This window comes from Epinephelus lanceolatus, chromosome 23, assembly GCF_041903045.1.
Source record: "Epinephelus lanceolatus isolate andai-2023 chromosome 23, ASM4190304v1, whole genome shotgun sequence".
NCBI classification, from domain to species: Eukaryota; Metazoa; Chordata; class Actinopteri; order Perciformes; family Serranidae; genus Epinephelus; species Epinephelus lanceolatus.
This window is the reverse complement of record NC_135756.1, coordinates 11,982,240-11,999,690: the sequence shown is the minus strand read 5'-3', so window position 1 is coordinate 11,999,690 and position 17,451 is coordinate 11,982,240. Positions and strand designations below refer to the sequence as shown.

Genomic DNA, 17,451 nt, shown 5'->3' with positions numbered 1-17,451 from the left:
TTTAGTTAAGTAAACAGCTCTGAACACACAAACTTAGTGTCCATGACCTGAGTGTTTTCTGCCTTTGCTCACAGTTTGATTATTGGTTAATAGTTAGCAGAGGGGCCAGATACTAAATGGATATTGACCTGTGCATTTCCACGGACCAGTCTGGGATAGTATTGATTTCACATTCTCTGTCTGTCAAGAGCAACACGCGCCTTCACCCTGTGGCATGCAGAGGTGCACAATACTGTCTGTCCATCTGAGGGCTGACCTGAATGCTTCAAAGCTTCGATCATTGCCATGGTAATCAACGTCCAAATGAGTATTCGAATGCTCCAATAGATAGATAGATAGATAGATAGATAGATCTTCCTATTTGAGAAGCTGGAACCATGAAATGTTTTTTGCATTAAAAATGACTTACACGATTAAAAATTAAGTGGCCAATTACTTTTTTAATCAGTCAACTTGTCATTTCAGCTGCACTTGTTTATTTTCGTTTGGTTTGTGCACAAAAATCTTAATTTATGAAGTAAGTCAAATAATTTTAGTGGAGTAAAAAGTACAGTATGTCCGTCTGAATTGTAGTAGACTAGTTGTAGGAAGTGACAAGATTAAAATACTCAAGCAAAGTAAAAGTACCTCATATTTGTGCTTTATTACAAATATAAATATATTGTCATAACATTAATCATTATGCATCAACATCGATTGTAATAAGCTGGGACAGATTGACCACACACGACAGGCTAACTGATTAAAAAAAAAAAAAAAATCAAGTATCTTGAATAGGTTCAAATTTGTAAACATGACCCCCAGAAAGTTGAAGGAAACTGGCTTCTAACAAACCTGCAATGAGCTAACCTGAAAACTGTTATTAACAGTTTGCCATCTTGCAAAGTTTTCTTTTTTTCTAGCTATTATGGAAAAAATTATTGCGACCTGCATGCTCACAAAGTGGCTAACCTTCACATTATTTTAGGTGCGTCGACCAAAAACTGGAGCTTCAAAGCTTTGATTCTTTGTGGATATGTCTCACTGAAGCTTTGATGCCCAAAAACTAATATTTGGTACAGCCCTAGTACACCCTCCTGGTTTTAGTCTGTATCACGGGTTCTCAAGTACGGGTTGCAAAGGCCTCATGGGGGGTTGTTAGTCCTTCTTGACTTTAAGGGGTGTTGCAATAATATCAAAAAATATATAGTAGGGCTATATCTCACTATTTCAATAAACATAATACAGCAGAGAATCGTATAAAAAGTCATCTCTGATGTAATATTCACAGGATATAATCTATTATTTATATCATTTACAAATCTGTTATTGCGGTCACGATTAGGGTTAATTATACAATTTATCAGTTGTTCTGCACTGTTACTGTTCTGAGTTAAATTTAATATGAAACATCATATGTCACTTAGTTAGGGGTTGTCATTTTATTTAATGAGAGAAAAGGGGTACGTTAAGGAAAAAGGTTGGGAACCACTGCCACTGGTGGCAGTGGTGTTAACACATACTTTTAAACACACACATATGCAGTACGCTATAGGCTTAATCTTGTTACCTTGCTAATCTCTCACACACTTACAGTATCATGCGTCTATCTATAAACAGGGCCGGATAAAAGCTCCGAGTTTCACAACCAACACACATTACTGACAGAGTGACCTGATTATCACGGCCAAGACAGCAGACTCAAGATTTAGTATTTTAGCGTCCTACTAACATAGATACGTATACGCTGTGAGGAATGTGTGCAACTGTGCTCAGATCATAACAGCAATGGGTATCAGTTCAATGGTGTTCATTATGTCTTTAATTTCTGATGACTTTAGTTGTTTTTTTATCTCAGACATGTGTTAGACATGTGCCACCTGCTGTACGTCCGCCGCCTATCTAGGATGCTGAGGTAGGGTCTGGAAGAATGCTCCAGCTCTCATCTATCTGAGGATATTCCACAATATTTGTTTCATGAAACACTTTTTTTCCAAACTATCGAAACAAGCCGAATGTCTCAAACATATCAGTGTTTAGTTTTGTCCTGGCAGAAGAAACCATGCAAGAACTTTGCCAAAATAATATCATCAAAGTTACTATTTACATCATGAATATAGAATAAGTAAACAAGACAAAAACAGCCCTGAGGTTAAACACCAAGCTCCCAAAACATTACATTACTACAGACAATCTTAAAATGGGATTACTCTAGCCACGACAAAGCAACCAGCAACTCTGAACTACTATCGTCCAAAGGCGCAAAGTAGCCCCCTTTTTCTGGCTCCCTTGCTCAGACCACACCCATCTTAAAACAGTCAAACAACAATTGGATATCAAATAGGGAAGCACACGTACAACTTCCTGATACCGAAACCCGAGGGCTACTGTACCTGTTGAAACACTGTACCTATCTGATACCAGTGCTTTAAGTTCCCTAATTTCAAATCTGTACACCCTACTATGTGGAATTTAATGGAATATTTTCTATATGTATGGTACCTCAAGACCAGGGATTGCTGTGGCTTTAAAGTTGAGTAGGCAGTTTAATTTTGGCGTCACTGGGCAAAAATCCCATAATAAACTTTGAGTATTTTGTAATACAAGTTATTTAAGGGAAAACTAACTAGCCAGTGACAGAAGACTTTGGCCAATCATGGGTAATTTCAGAGAGAGGTTGCTCCTATTGGCTGTTTTTCAAATAAAGCTAAGCGTACATATCTCTTCTGTAAAAGTCGGATTCAATGGCTGAGAATCCTGCAGACAAAGTTGCTATTGCAATATTGGCAACAACTGCCTACACTGCAAAGCAACCCAAACAAGGAGGACGACTTATCAAAAGGAGAGTCTAATTTTAGAGTCCAACAATAAACGTAATAAAACCTTTGTCAATATAAGTGACGTGTTTCAGAAAAGGAGAGAAAATGTTGCTAATATTTGAGCTTTCTGCTAACCAGAGCTTAAGGTTCACGGCTGTGGCTTCAAGTTCACATTTATGTAGCCAATGGTAGACAGAGCCTCAAATCTAAGTGTGACCTCCCCCTCACTCCCTGCTGCTATGAACCACCTACCCAGGGGGAGAGCAGGCTGCAGCTTCAGAAACAGACCCCAGTCAGCTGCCATAGCAACCCAGATCCCACAGGTACACACCCCAGCTCCAGGAGACCCTGACTCCCCTGCAGGATCTACAAACTTTCTGCTGCTGCCTTTACACAGGTTAGACCAGGCACTGCTGCTGGACACTACAGCAGCTACAACTGCCAACCAAAGGTCTGTCTCCCAAGCTACTTCCTGTTCTCCTTCTAAGGAAGCAGGCGACAGGGGTGGGGAGAGATGGAGGGACTGTAGGGTGGCTAAATTGTATCAAGATTTATGGTCTGATAAACAAAGAGAGAGCACGGCGAGGAGGGGCTGAGCAAATGAGCTGCATGCAGGTCTGCAATGAAATAATATTGAATAAATGAATGTATGGGAAACACTAGGTTACTGTATGAAGTGTATATGCATATGCCTGTGGTCATCTGGTGGGAGGGGCTTACGATAGAGAGGCAAGAGCTGCAGGAAGAGGGTGTATTTTCAAATTCCGCCTTTTTCTCTTCTGCCCTTTTCCAGATTTCTGCCTACCCAAGCTCTGCAGCCCACCGTGACTGAGTTACGCTGTTTATATGACTGATAGTGAAAACACTGCATTTCATAATGTCGTCGATAAACTGTAATTAATGTGGATATTTATGTGGATTGATTATGCCATGACCTGAGCACCAGTGAAGCTCAGATTGTTCCCCACTATCAATCCTGAAATAAACCCTGGTGCAGCACCATTTGCATTGTTAGTCATTAGACTAACATTACCATTTGCATTACCATTAGACTAACAACAACCATTTGCATTGTTAGTCATTAGACGTGGTGATGTATGATTACGGAGCCACTCAGTAACTGGATATTTTCAGAGACAAAAGGTTTTTGTTCTGATAGTCTGATAGTCTTCACTGATGGAAGACGGAGCAAGGTGCACAGAGACTCTCAGTATCTGCAGTGTGCAAGAAACTGCCCCATGAGCTATGCTTTATGATTCAGCTACCCACGATTTTAAATGATCTCAGTCCGTCAAACTCCAGCTTCTTTCCACTCAACACCTTCTCCTCGCAGTGTTAGATTCGTCTCTAATTCAACATGTAACCTGTAAATTATTCAGCGGCAGCAGCAGACATAAACAGAGACTCAGCACAGTGGAACAGGGAACAAGACAAAAAAAAAAAAAAAACACTCTCACAAACAAAACACAGATAATATTATGTGCACACGCTCTCACGTGGGCATACGCACACTCAGAAAGACAGAAACACAGTCTGTCTCTGAGAGGTGGGTGTTGTTGCTGGAGTATCTCAGTCTTGTGAGCAGTGAAATATTCATTCCTGCTGCTGATCAAGTATCAACCAGCTAGCCAGCTATCTTCACTCGCTCCTTATCTGGCTTCTCGGCCTCCCCTGGGCCACCTCTCGCTTCCTCTCCCCTTCTTCCTAAGTCATAAATAAACCAACACTGTAATAATATGTTGTTGATCCGCTGTCTAATATCAACGCCACTAATAAGCTAATTCACACAGACAGATCCCACTCGTTACTGAGAACCACAGCGAGAGGCAGAGGGTATTAAGTTCACACGCAGTCATCTTTCCTTTTCATCTCCTCCCCTCTTGCTGTCAACCATTATTCCAGTCAGCAGGGCCGAGCTCACCGGACCAAAACCAGGCCCATAAAGAGATTAGGACTAACTACAGGCTGGAGAGGGGGGCTGTCTGCCTGTCAGATGCAAAATTAACCACTCAACAGTAAAAATCCATGCCCACATTCCTCCCTGTGAAGTTTGTTTTAACCCATTACTCATGTGCTGTCCTTTTTGTCAAGAGATTTTTTGGAGTGGGGTTGTATGAGGTACTTATCGATAGTCAGATTAGCATGACACCAGTTTAGAAAAGCAAACAGGAACACAGACACAGAAGCTAAGAAATGTACTGCTATGGAAGGGCAGCAGCAAAATGTATGTCAGCCACCTAAAAACATTAATATTAGTTTAACTGTGTGCTGTATTTAAAATCTTTTCACTGCTTTACCTAGCTGTGTTACCTTGGATGAGTAACCATGCTCAAGGACCAATCTGGGGGGATTTTAGGAATCATTTTGCATTGTCTAGAAGCCTGGAAGTGTCATTTTTGTTTTGTCTTCTGGCTTTAATGTTTGTTTATTCAAATTTCATTTTGTTATTTTGACTGTTTTTTGGCAGACTGGGACTGGTGCTGTACCCTCTCTTATATGGATCTCTATTACCCTGTTTGTATTGTATTTTATTTTTGTTTGTCAAGATTGAATGTCTCATTTGATGTGTAGAACTGCCATGTACCAACTTAACCAAAATCAACACAAATTTGAATCATTTCTCATCATAAAGAAAAGAAAGTAGTTGATGGTTCTGTGATGTTAAATTACTATTTTTTCCTCAATGAATTCTGGCTTTAAAGAGAGAAATGTAACAGCTTCAGTTTCCTGTTGGATATCGCTGTCAGACAGGATGGTTAAGTGGTGAAAATATTCTGTCTTTGCCCACAGCATTACATTGCTTAGCTTCTGTGGCAGTTCTTCTGTCTGCTTCTTCAAACTAGTGGCATGCCGACTGACATCTACTGTAAGTAACATTCACTGACTATGGATAAATACCTCATGCAACCGTGCTTCAAAAGATCCAGATTAATCATGATGAAATAAACATCATTACGTAAAATAATACTAAGCAAAAACTTTGTGTGTAAATCAACTTAAAGATGTCTGTAACAGTTTGCTGATCTTAGAACATTTCCCCTTAACCACAAATACACAGAGTGCAGACTTCAGTCCGCCACTCTTCAAATGCTGATGGCTGTGAATCCTGCAAATGGAAACTTTTTCCTGCCCTGATGCTGCATTCGTGGCGCAGCCTGATGACATCAGTGCCAACAAGCTAGCAGCCTGAGGGAAGACGGCCAGAGTGACTCAAACAGACGACCGGCTTGTTTTAGCAACCGAGACTGTGGCAACGTAAAGACAGAAATAAAGACAAAGAGACAGACAGACAGGGTGACACAGAAACTTAAGTTAAAAAGAAAGAAACAGAGGAGACGTCGTCAGGGTGCTCCTCTCGGATTTAGGAGTGTGGTTTTCAGGAGAAGAGAGGGATCTGGGATGTTACCACATTCTTTCGTGCCAGTTCAAGCAGCAGACTTGGCTTGAGAACAAAAATGGAGAATGTGACATTTAATTTGGCCTCTAAATCCTTCACTTGCTCATTCAGTGACAAGAGTAGAGTGTAATGAGTATCAAGGCACTTTATTATCAGTTAGAGACCAGCTGAGAAAACCAAAACAGCCACTGAAGCACTCATGATAACTGTGGTAAATGTGACCAACTAAGACAATTTAAGTGTTACTAAAGACCTCCGCTTATTTGTCTTACATGATGGTGGTCACCTGACTTCGTTTTAAAACAAGCCCCGTTAATGTTCTATATAAGATCATCAAATTTAATCCAATAAAGTAGATTTCCATATATATTTTAATCGATTGTTAGAAATAAATGTTTTTTATTCCTTTACTGCACTCCTGTTAGAGGAGAGCAGCACTGCAGTGTCTGCCGGCTGACTGCCCACAGTGTCTGCCGGCTGACTGCCCACAGTGTGGGTGTGTTGGGAAATCAAATGGAAACCTTAAAAACCCCAACCTAAAAACAACAACCACCTACATGTGTTAACCTTTTCTTAATTACCGATTGGCATTGTCAACCAGCTTTGCCCAATATTCACATTAAATAATATCATGTTTTGCTTTGAGCTGCAACGATTAGTCAATTAATCGATTACTTGGTCGACAGAAAACTAATTTGCAACTATTTTGATGATCGGACAATGTAATTTTCATAATTTTTAAAGCAAAAAAGCCAAAGGTGGATATCATGAACCTTTTACAACTTTCTGCTAGACCCAACTGTCCTGCTTATGTAGCTTATTTTGTATTTCATAAGAGCATGTAACAAAGTCCAGATGTCTTTACTGGCAGCTCTTTCTGGTCTTTTATTGATGTAGCTATAAAATAAGTGATTTGATCAAGGGTTACTAAATGCTAAGGCTGCTGGTTTGGTTTCAGAAGTGCAACGAAGCCAGAAGAATTTCAATTAGAAAAGATAAATGCTTTTTTTTAGCATTTATACATTTATCTAAGTGCAACAAGTTACATATTACAATGAATTTGGTTATGATGTTTTCATAATAAAGGCACTTTAACAAAAAAAATCATGTAGGTCACTGCATTATTAACACACTAAATTATATACTGATAATAACAGATATTGTGATTGCAATATTAGTTGAATTTCAGTGGGTATGGTCACTGAAAAAAAAAAATCAAAAATGATGATGATGATGTGATTTTACTGGGGTCTGTGACAAACAAGCTGATTTGTAGGCCAGGGCAGCTCTGCAGTAGCTCCTACGATTTGAATATTGCACTTGGCCATATTGTAATTTTAATAATATTTTTATTAATTGTGCAGCTCTACTAATATTCAGGCGGCTGTGGCTCAGAGGTAGAGTGGGTCGTCAGCAGTTCCCGTCCACATATCGAAGTATCCTTGGGTAAGATACTGAACCCCAAATTGTTCCTGATGGCTGTTCCATCCATGTGTGTGTGTGTGAATGGTTACTGAGTAGCAGGTGGCACCATGTATGGTAACTTTGGCCACCAGTGTGTGAATGGGTGAATGTGACATGTAGTGTAAAAACGCTTTGAATGGTCGGAAGACTCGAAAGGCGATATACAAGTGCAGTCCATTTACCATTAAAAAGATCTCTAGTTTCACCATTAGAGCCTTGACGTCCTGATAAATAACGTTATATTTGCATCTTACAAAGACAAAACTTGTGTTCCTACAGAGAGCACTGTCCTTTACTGCCTCGTCTTTGATTAATGTTCAATTCCTCCATGTTTTAAGAGAATATTAGCTGTAAATAAAGATATAAATTCAATTTTAATCCAAAACACCGGAATACGTGGTAGCAGTCTTCCTCTTGGGTTGTATATTGCTCAAACAACCTACAGCAACAAGGCACTGTAGGACAACCTGGCTCATCTTGCACAAAAAAGTCTGCAGCTCATTCTCTGTTGCTCGTAAAACATCTTACTGCTGCAAGCGAAAGACAGTAACTAAAGGTGACTTTGATGAGCTTATAAAAATTCTAATCAACTCATCTCTTCTCTCAGCTGAACACTGAGAAGACACTGTTAAGGTGATTTTAGTGAGTAAATACACCGAAACTAGAAAAGTAGGATTTTGAAAAAAGTTTTCCCTGACAGTATTCTAAGAACTTAACGATTTCGATTTGATTTGATTTGCCAGTTATCATGTAATGGAGTCCCCAAAGTCCCAAGACTGAGCCATAATACTTTTTATATTGTGTATACATGACGTTGGGAGCTGCATACTGTGCAGAATTTTCCTAAAAAACAATGTCTAGACTCATACAGAAGTAATCCCTGTAAATCATCACTTATGACTATGGGTTGGGGGAAAAAAATAAATATTTTTCAATATATTGCCTTGATACACAGTCGCCGATTTTTTAAATTATGTAAATTATTAATATTGCAATCAAGTTAAACTCTTGGGTGTCTACTAAACAATAAAGTTTGTTGCTTTTTGACTCCATTAGATAGGCCACATGTTGCTGCAATAAAACTGAGAGAGGAGAGATGAACAGACTGAAAACTTTATGTTATTAGATGAAAACAGATGTTGACAAAGTTTGTCCTTAATTCGCAGGTGAAAAACAGTAATAAATCGCAATATATATCGCAATACTCAGCACAATCGCAATGATATTGTATCAAGATCCAAGCATCGCGATAATATTGCATCAGGTGGCCTCCGGTGATTCCTACCGCTACTAATGACCCACTAAAAGTGTGGGGTGATGTATTTTTCTGTGGAGACTCTGCCCTCTTCCTGTATTTTTTTACTTTGCTCTTATTTGGTTGTGTTCGGGGCATTTATGGGCGTGTACCGCCACAGCACTCAGGGGAGGCTGCAGCCAAAGGTAGCGACTAGGTGCCAGCACACATCCAAAAGGCAATGCACCAAAAAATAAAGCAAGGCAAAATGCCAAACAAGGGTGAATTTGGGGTTGGCTTTTACTTTCACTTTCGCTAGTGTGCATGTTTACAAACAGTAACCGGCAATCCTGCATAGCATAACTTCAGCTCTCAAGCTGATGATCCATATCTTCTGCGCACAAGATAGAAAAAATATCATAGTCAGTGCAGCAACAAATCACTTTTTAAAGTTGTAAAGTTGTGATAAAACAAAGCCACATGCTTATACTAATGAAAAAGCTGTATGTGTTACATACCTCAGTTAAAATAAAGCTGCTTTCTTACACAATATACTGCTGGCAATGATAAGAGCATATATCATGCTGTGAAAAGGCACAAACATGTTGATGTCTCAGCTTTCCTGCTGTATGATTCTGCCCTGTGCTGATACTGACAGAACAGTTATTAAAAAGATTGTGTCATCTCACAGTTATCATCAAGAGGGATTACTTCGTAACCTACATGGCAGCACCAGTGCAAAAACACACATATCTACATCTGTACACAAACTCCTACAAAACACCTCCACACACAACCTGTCGAAGTGAAGCAAGTTTATATTGGCAGCTCAGGCCCAAGAGTCCTGGAATATTCATGACCCTGTGGAGACGACGCAAAGCTCAGCGTGAAGGAGAAAATGATCCAAGACACCGGTTACATGGCAGCAGAGGATGCCAAGGTCTGTAAGGACCCTGGTCAAATGTCACACCTACAGAAAGGCACACAAGTACCTCACAACTACGCAGACTGATGAGACACGCACAGCTCGGCACTCAGTCGTGACTCATGCCATAATAGCCTTCCCACCAGCAGTGAGCGATAACACTGGGAATAGTAGAGTTCATCACTATGGTGCATCATCGCAGAGCTGCTGCAGGATGGAAGAGACATACAAAGGCTCGTGATGACAAACAGGAGTAGAAATTATCTCCTCTCTCACACCGCAATGGGTGCTAAATCTCAGAACAGATATGTGCACGTATTGATTGCACATTCCTAAAACTTGTGTTCAACCTCAGCTGACTCAGGGTTGAAAATAGTTCCCCCTTAACTAACCCGTTTCCTCTTTACTGATTGAAAATTTAATGGATGAAATTCCTGCGGGATCAGTCAGAGGTCCTAAGATTATTCCGAAAACCAAATGCATCATCTTTATTACATGTGATAAAATGCGTAAAGCACCACAGGCAGCATAAAAACTGAGTAGTGGATTTGAATGATACAGAAAAAGGAAGAGGAGAGGTGAGCGAGGCTGTGCCTGAACCATCGTGTCAACTCGCCTATAACGCCCTGACTTAACCCCAAAAATGGACCTTGAATACCAGCCTGACTATAATCCTAATCTCCCAGGTCGTGCACTCTTTCCATTAGAAGGTGGTGATAATCTTTTCATTCTCAGGTGCTCATTCTGTGTACGTTTCTCCATCAACAGTTTCGTCTTATGCACATCAAGCTTATCTCCCTCCACCACTCAAGACTTTTACATTCCCCTGTGACTGAGGATGTTGATTATGCCAAAAATACATATTTATCCTCTTACCTGTAGTGCTGTTTATCAATCTAGATTGTTCTGGTGTGAGTTGCTGAGTGCTGGAAATATCGGCCGTAGAGATGTCTGCCTTCACTCCAATATGATGGAACTAGATGACACTCAGCTCGTGGTGCTCAGAGTGCCAAAAAAATGCATTTGAAATACTCAACCGTAATGTCTCCTTCCAGAAACCATGTCCCGGTAAATCAAGATAATCCACAGACCTTGTTGTGAGCAGTTTCATGTAGGAACTATTTTCTATCTTCCTAACTAAAACCACCAACCATATCACCGCGCAGAAGGATGTGTGCATCTACTGCTAGCTCACCTGGCACCACTAAGCTAGCTAACGTTACAGCTCAGCCAAGGAGGATGCCATTAATATTTCGCGCTGTTACAAGCACGAACCTCTCGTCCATGAGTAGATGCACGCTTCCTTCTGTGGGGTGATACAGTTGGCAGGTGTAGTTCGTACTCGTACTCGTCGTCCTCCGCTTATCCGGGTCCGGGTGGGGGGAGGTCCTTCCTCAGGTGGAGGAGTTTAAGTATCTCGGGATCTTGTTCATGAGTGAGGGTAGGATGGAGCAGGAGATTGACAGGCGGATTGGGGTGGCGTCAGCAGTGATACAGGCGCTTAACCGGTCCGTTGTGGTGAAGAGGGAACTTAGCCAGAAAGCGAAGCTCTCAATTTACCGGTCGATCTACGTTCCAACCCTCACCTATGGTCACGAGCTCTGGATAGTGACCGAAAGAATGAGATCGCGAGTACAAGCGGCTGAAATGAGTTTCCTCCGCAGGGTGGCTGGGCTCAGCCTTAGGGATAGGGTGAGGAGCTCAGACATCCGAGAGGGACTCGGAGTAGAGCTGCTGCTCCTCCACATCGAGAGGAGCCAGTTGAGGTGGTTCGGGCATCTGGTAAGGATGCCTTCTGGACGCCTCCCTTGGGAGGTGTTTCGGGCATGTCCAACCGGGAGGAGACCTCGGGGCCGCCCCAGAACACGCTGGAGGGACTACATCACCTGGCTGGCCTGGGAACGCCTCGGGGTTCCCGCGGAAGAGCTGACGGAAGTGGCTGGGGAGAGGACTGTCTGGGCTTCTTTGCTGAGGCTGCTGCCCCCGCGACCCGGAGGTGTAGTTCGGTAGAGAGAAAATAGTTCCTACGTTAAACTTCTCACAACAAGGTCTGTGGATTATCTTGAGTAAATGCCATCTCGTTACATTTTATTCAAGAAAAGGACATCTCTAACGCTCGGCAACTCTCACCAAAATAATCTAGACTGATAGGAAGCACTACAGGTAAGAGGAAAAATATGTATTTATGATAGTTCGGTGAACTGTCCCTTTGAATAGTGGGTAGACAGGGATCATTTTAAAGCAAAAATACATTTTAAGGATGCAAACCTGATAAATAAGGTAACATTTTTGGGGCTCCGTCAAAACAAAAATAACTTCTTGCGACATTTTAGATGGCTTTTAGGAAGGACTGATGTTTCCATCTCGCTATCAACATATTTAGCGCTGAAATAGATGTGTCATTAACCAATAACTTGATCAACTATTTAGAAAATCTATCAATTGATTTAAGTCATTCTTAATATTGTATCCAGCTTCAATAATGTGAATTGCTGCTTTTCTCTGCTTTAAATCTTTTTAATTTGGATATCTTTGGATTGTGAGCCGTTTTTCTGATAAACAAGACGTCTGAACATGTCACCTTGAGCTTTGGGAAAATGCCCTTTACCATTTTCAGACATTTAAATCGACTAGGGCAGAGCAATATATCAATATTATATCGATATCATGATATGAGACTAGATATCGTCTTACATTTTGGTTATCATAGTAATATAAGTGCTGTATTTTCCTAGGCTTAGAGGCTGCATCAAACCTACCACACTGTTACAGTTTTTCTATTGTTTGCATTTGCCTCAGTGATGATTTTCACAGTACTGATTATGTATTATTTAAAATTGACAAAGTCAGTGTACCACATTTTTAGCAGCTAATGAGCAGGAGGAGAGGAAGGGTAGAGGAAAAACGTAGAAACGAAGAAAGTAAGACAATCCAAGTCTCCCTCCATCTACAGCACTCCATCTGGTAATGCATTATTTTTGCCAAGACCAGTCATCGCTAGAAAGTTCGAGTCTCATTCTTGAGTCTCATTCTTCAACTTGAACACCTGCAATTAAGCTCTGGTGTCAAAATATCGACCAGCTGAGCCTGACCCATCAAGCTCTCTGTGAAAGGAAGGGAAACTATCTCTATGGGGGAGAAAAGAGAATAAAGAGTAACTGTTTTTAGCCATTTCTCTGTCCATTTATGTGTGTGTATCTGTATGTGTAACAGGAGCTCTGTCTCAGTCTGGATGTGAGCCAGTGTCTTGTCAATAATCTGAACCTGTCTGTGATGCAGACAAACACACACCTTGTCACCTCATCACTCCCAGGGGGCTATAGTTCGACCTTCTTCATAAATAACCTTGCACATCAGGCAAACAAATGCACACCAACAACTCAGCCACGTCACTTAATATTAACTCATTCTTGCACATGAAAAGTCACAAACAATGCTGCGTCTAACAGCTCACATTGTACAAAAAGGCCCCCTCACCTAGTCTAATATGTTGTGCATGCCTCAGTGCACATGTGTTGGCCGGAGGAGGAACAGCCATTGCTTCTGACTCAATGAGCTGTAAAGATGATGGTGCTGCCTCACTCTAACAGGCTCGTCCTGGTCACAGACAGTATTGGACAGACCTGTGTCCTCTACAACCATTAAGCATGGAGGCTGAACTGACAGTGTTGACACCCACAACATAACCTGTAGCTGTGTAAGCACACCTACAGTGTGTATGAATAATCTAGCCAGCATGGCGAACTATTCCTGGCCCGCGCTGACGAGGCAGCATCTCCGCACACAAATTCTTTCACCCATCCTCGAGCTAAATCATCCAAGCATACATCACACTGATAGTCTAGTTACAGCCACATAGTGAGGTAGGTAAGGTGATGCAGATCTGGCTTTCTGACACCAGCACTTCTATCATGACATCACTACACCGGACAGCGCAGGATTGGCCAGCTGTCAGACAGGTCAGCTTCCACTCCGTGCCGGACCAATCAGGCCAGGGCAAAGAAGATCAGATGACAAGCCCAAAGACAGATGACATCACTAAGTCTTCTAGCCATTTCCTGTCAGCGTTGATGCTAATGCTGCTGAGGGCATGCACAGTCATGTGCACACACACTTATGCACACACAGAGCACAAGCATACACAACTTGGGAGTACTAGGACGATGAAGGGCACGCCACTCACTGGCCGTGTGTTGCAGACAAATGGCATTGTGCAAGAAGATGAAGGACAAATCAATCCTAAGCACCATTAAGGTATTAACCAGTAACTAATTAATAACACCGGTGTCGTCACAAAGACTTTCCTCACCGAGCAGGAAGATCTTTTTTTTCTCAAGAACACAAGCAGGTCGACCTGCATACTGATGAGCTTCTCAAAGACTTAGTCAGCTGTGAGCTGCAGTATAAATGTGACAGCTGTCATTTCTTATACTCCATGTTAGCCCCGTCCACCTTTGAGTTTAAGGCACTGCCATTACTATTCAATACATGCTACTGTTTGATGGTGCTCTGGTATAGGTCAGTGGCAGGTTAGCACCAGGGAGGAAAACAGCGCTGCGTGTTACAAGCTCTCCCCCTGGAACAAAACAAGGAAGTAGTCCATTGAAAGTCCCTTGAGGGACAGTGGAAAACAATAAATAATGCATGTGAAGCGGGTAGAGCTGAATGCTGCCCATAACGGTGAGACATTAAAATAAATGGGGCCTTACACAGCAAGTGTAAACAGATCCTGAACCAATATTAGGTTCATTTATCTCAAGCTACATAACAGGGTGATTACCGGTGCCACTGAATGCTGTCAAATATGTTTGATGAGGGTCAGAGTGTAGTAAATGTCCCTCTCTGAATGATTGTGTGTGTTGAGGATGTGTGATGTCTGATCAGGAGGCACAGTGGTGAAAAGACAAGATAAGCAGGGTTTAACCCCGTGTAAACAACCCTACACCTCTACAGCCACAATTATCTAAATATTTAAGTCAAATTAGAGTCAAGTCATGGCATAATTATGTGATGTATGTTGCTGGCAGTGTGTTCATAAACTACCAATAACCTGAATGATTATTAGCCTTGAGGGGAAGGCTGAGATTGTTGGTTTTAACAATCTGACTCAACCACTAGACTGGTTCAACCAGCTAAAGCAAGTGCTGAGGGATTAGCCCTTTACTACCCAACCTCCACTGTTAGCATGTTAGCAGCTAGTAGCCACGTCCCGGGTCAGTGAGGGTTACGTCAACTGAATACGCAGCTGACAGTCTGACAGACAACAAGGATGTGAGGTATCTTAGTAAACCACAAAAGGAAACGTTTCAGTCAATGTTCAGAGGAGAGATAACCGTTTTTGTAACGTTATAACTGACATGATGGTGATAGCTAGCTAACGTCTGCCTGACAGCTGAATCCCCTCCGTCGTCCTTTCCTCTCCACTCCCTGCCCGCTAACACCCTTCAGGACTGACCTGGAGAGATGCTTCAGGATCTGCTTCTTGATGAGCCCAGCCATGGCGGCGCAAATCCCGATATCAGAGCCGCCGCCGGGTGTCTGAGCTAGGTGGCTAGCCTAACCGCTAGCTTCTCCCACTTCGAGGTATAAACACACACACGGCTCAAATTCTCATCCCCGTGTCGGTCTTCATTTTAACGGGGTTCCCGCTTCATTTCTCTGAGAAAAGAGGGACTTAGGGCGGAGAGTCGGCATCTCAGGCGTCCGAGTGAAAGCCGGGGCTCGTGGACAAGGCATATCACGTTAGGCCATGTCATGCAGATACACTGATAAAGCTTCAAAACGGTCCAGATCTCTGCAATATCATACACTGAACACCTGGACAGCGCGTCCGCCGAGCGGCGTCTGTTGTCACGGCGTCTAGGCGGGGCGTCATGACGCGTTCAGGGTCTGCTCGGAAACACCTCAAATCAGAGATGTAGGCAGGGTGAATCAGAATCAGCTGGGTGTGTTCACATACAGGGGATTTGAGTCCGTTTTTTTCTATATGGAAGCAAATAAGATACAAATGTGAATTTTAACAACCACTGCATTTTGGATTTTAAACACATTGACACTGAAACGCTGAAATATGTTAGTATGAAAACCATGTATCTAAATTAATCTGTTCTGAATTCACCTCTTTGAAATAAAAAATATGAAATATTTATATAGATAGATAGATAATAATGAGGCCACAAAAGAAAAACAAAAAGACAAACACAAAGAAAACAAACAAAAAAAGCAATGTTACTCATGTTCAAACTGGTGGGAATAAATAAATAGCCTATAAATATATGTGTACATGTATGTATAAAGGGTTGGCCTATAGACAGGGTCACCCAGGTGTTTGAAATTTATTGACTTGAATTTTTAGATCTGAATTTGACCAATCAAATACTTAAGTCCCTTATTTGTTTCCACAGTTTTTGTTACTCTCAATGTACTTGCACAGAAACAAACATAACAGCTAAAACAAGGACAACTAAGCTGAACAAAGTAAACATTTGACTACAGTAAATATATGAAGTATATATATATAGGCCTACAAATATTTTAAACAACATCATAGTTAAATTTGTATACAGTAAGGTTATAGTGCAGTGGTGCAGAGTACAAGTGATAGAATAAATACAGAATTATTTTTTTGCTTAAAATCCATTACATAGTTGGATTTGTCAGTATATACAGCAACCTTCAGTCAAACATTATGACCTTAACAAATCTACTTGATTTGACTATTTAGATAGAGAGTTCTATGTTTAAGTCAATTTGAATTGAAAGTACTTGGAGGTTTTTTCTACTCGTGAAATGACTAATAATGAAATATATGCCACCAATATAATTTCCTTTTTTTTGTGCAAATTTTTATATTAACTAAAAAAATTTTTTTTTACTCCGGAACTGTGAAAATTAGAGCCTTATGTGACTAATTTGATTATTTATTTTGTATATCTTATGTGCTATTCTGTTTTTCAAATGTTTTATTATTTGTGTAATCCCTCGAGCAAAAAAACCCTCTATTTTTGGAGTAGTACACCTGTTTGAATTTTTTTATTTGTTTGTATTCATTGTCCATACAGCTCTATGACTGCAGGTTTACCTGTGTTGTGTCTGCTCTCACCATTAAACGCTCTTTTAGTGACATCTAGTGTTTAAACAGAGGATGTGACCGTGCATTACACACAATACAAGAATAAGCTTAAAAACAGAGATAGCTAGATTTTTTTTTTTTTTGATAAACATTTAAGAAAAATTGCACATAAAGACATATATTTTTATTTATTATGGACTACTATAACTATGCAAATGGTGATATAAAAATGAGGTCATTATAAATGACCTGAGTATCATACAAACACACACAAAAGAAAATTTAACAGTGGTGTTTTTGTTTGTTTGCTTGTTTTATTGATTTACTGTGGAAGAAAATGACTATTAAAAGAACATAGTGTTCATTTTCTTGCAATTTCAGGCCCACAAAAATTATGCACGTTTATAACACAGTGAAACTGACTTTTAACTTCTGTGTCAGTGAGCATAAAAGGTGTGTCTGTACTTTATATTTCTGATGAGTCTCTCTGTGTGTAGAGATGTAACCATAGGAGTTACCATCGCCCTGCAGACTGCAGCTGCCACGTATGAAAGGAGGAGT

The 17,451-nt window shown here is 40.9% G+C and overlaps 1 protein-coding gene across 4 annotated transcripts in view; it reads right to left on the bottom strand.

Annotated features, from left to right (window-relative positions):
• The window catches only part of bltp3b (bridge-like lipid transfer protein family member 3B), a 49,841-nt gene extending 34,199 nt beyond the window's left edge, over positions 1-15,642 (bottom strand). For all 4 annotated transcript variants that reach the window (XM_033614525.2, XM_033614526.2, XM_033614527.2 and 1 more), the window contains exon 1: positions 15,274-15,642. In XM_033614525.2, the coding sequence (XP_033470416.1) occupies positions 15,274-15,317 (44 nt within the window). In that variant the 5' untranslated portion in view covers positions 15,318-15,642. The remainder of the gene's footprint in view (positions 1-15,273) is intronic.
• Between the last annotated feature and the right edge of the window lie 1,809 nt (positions 15,643-17,451).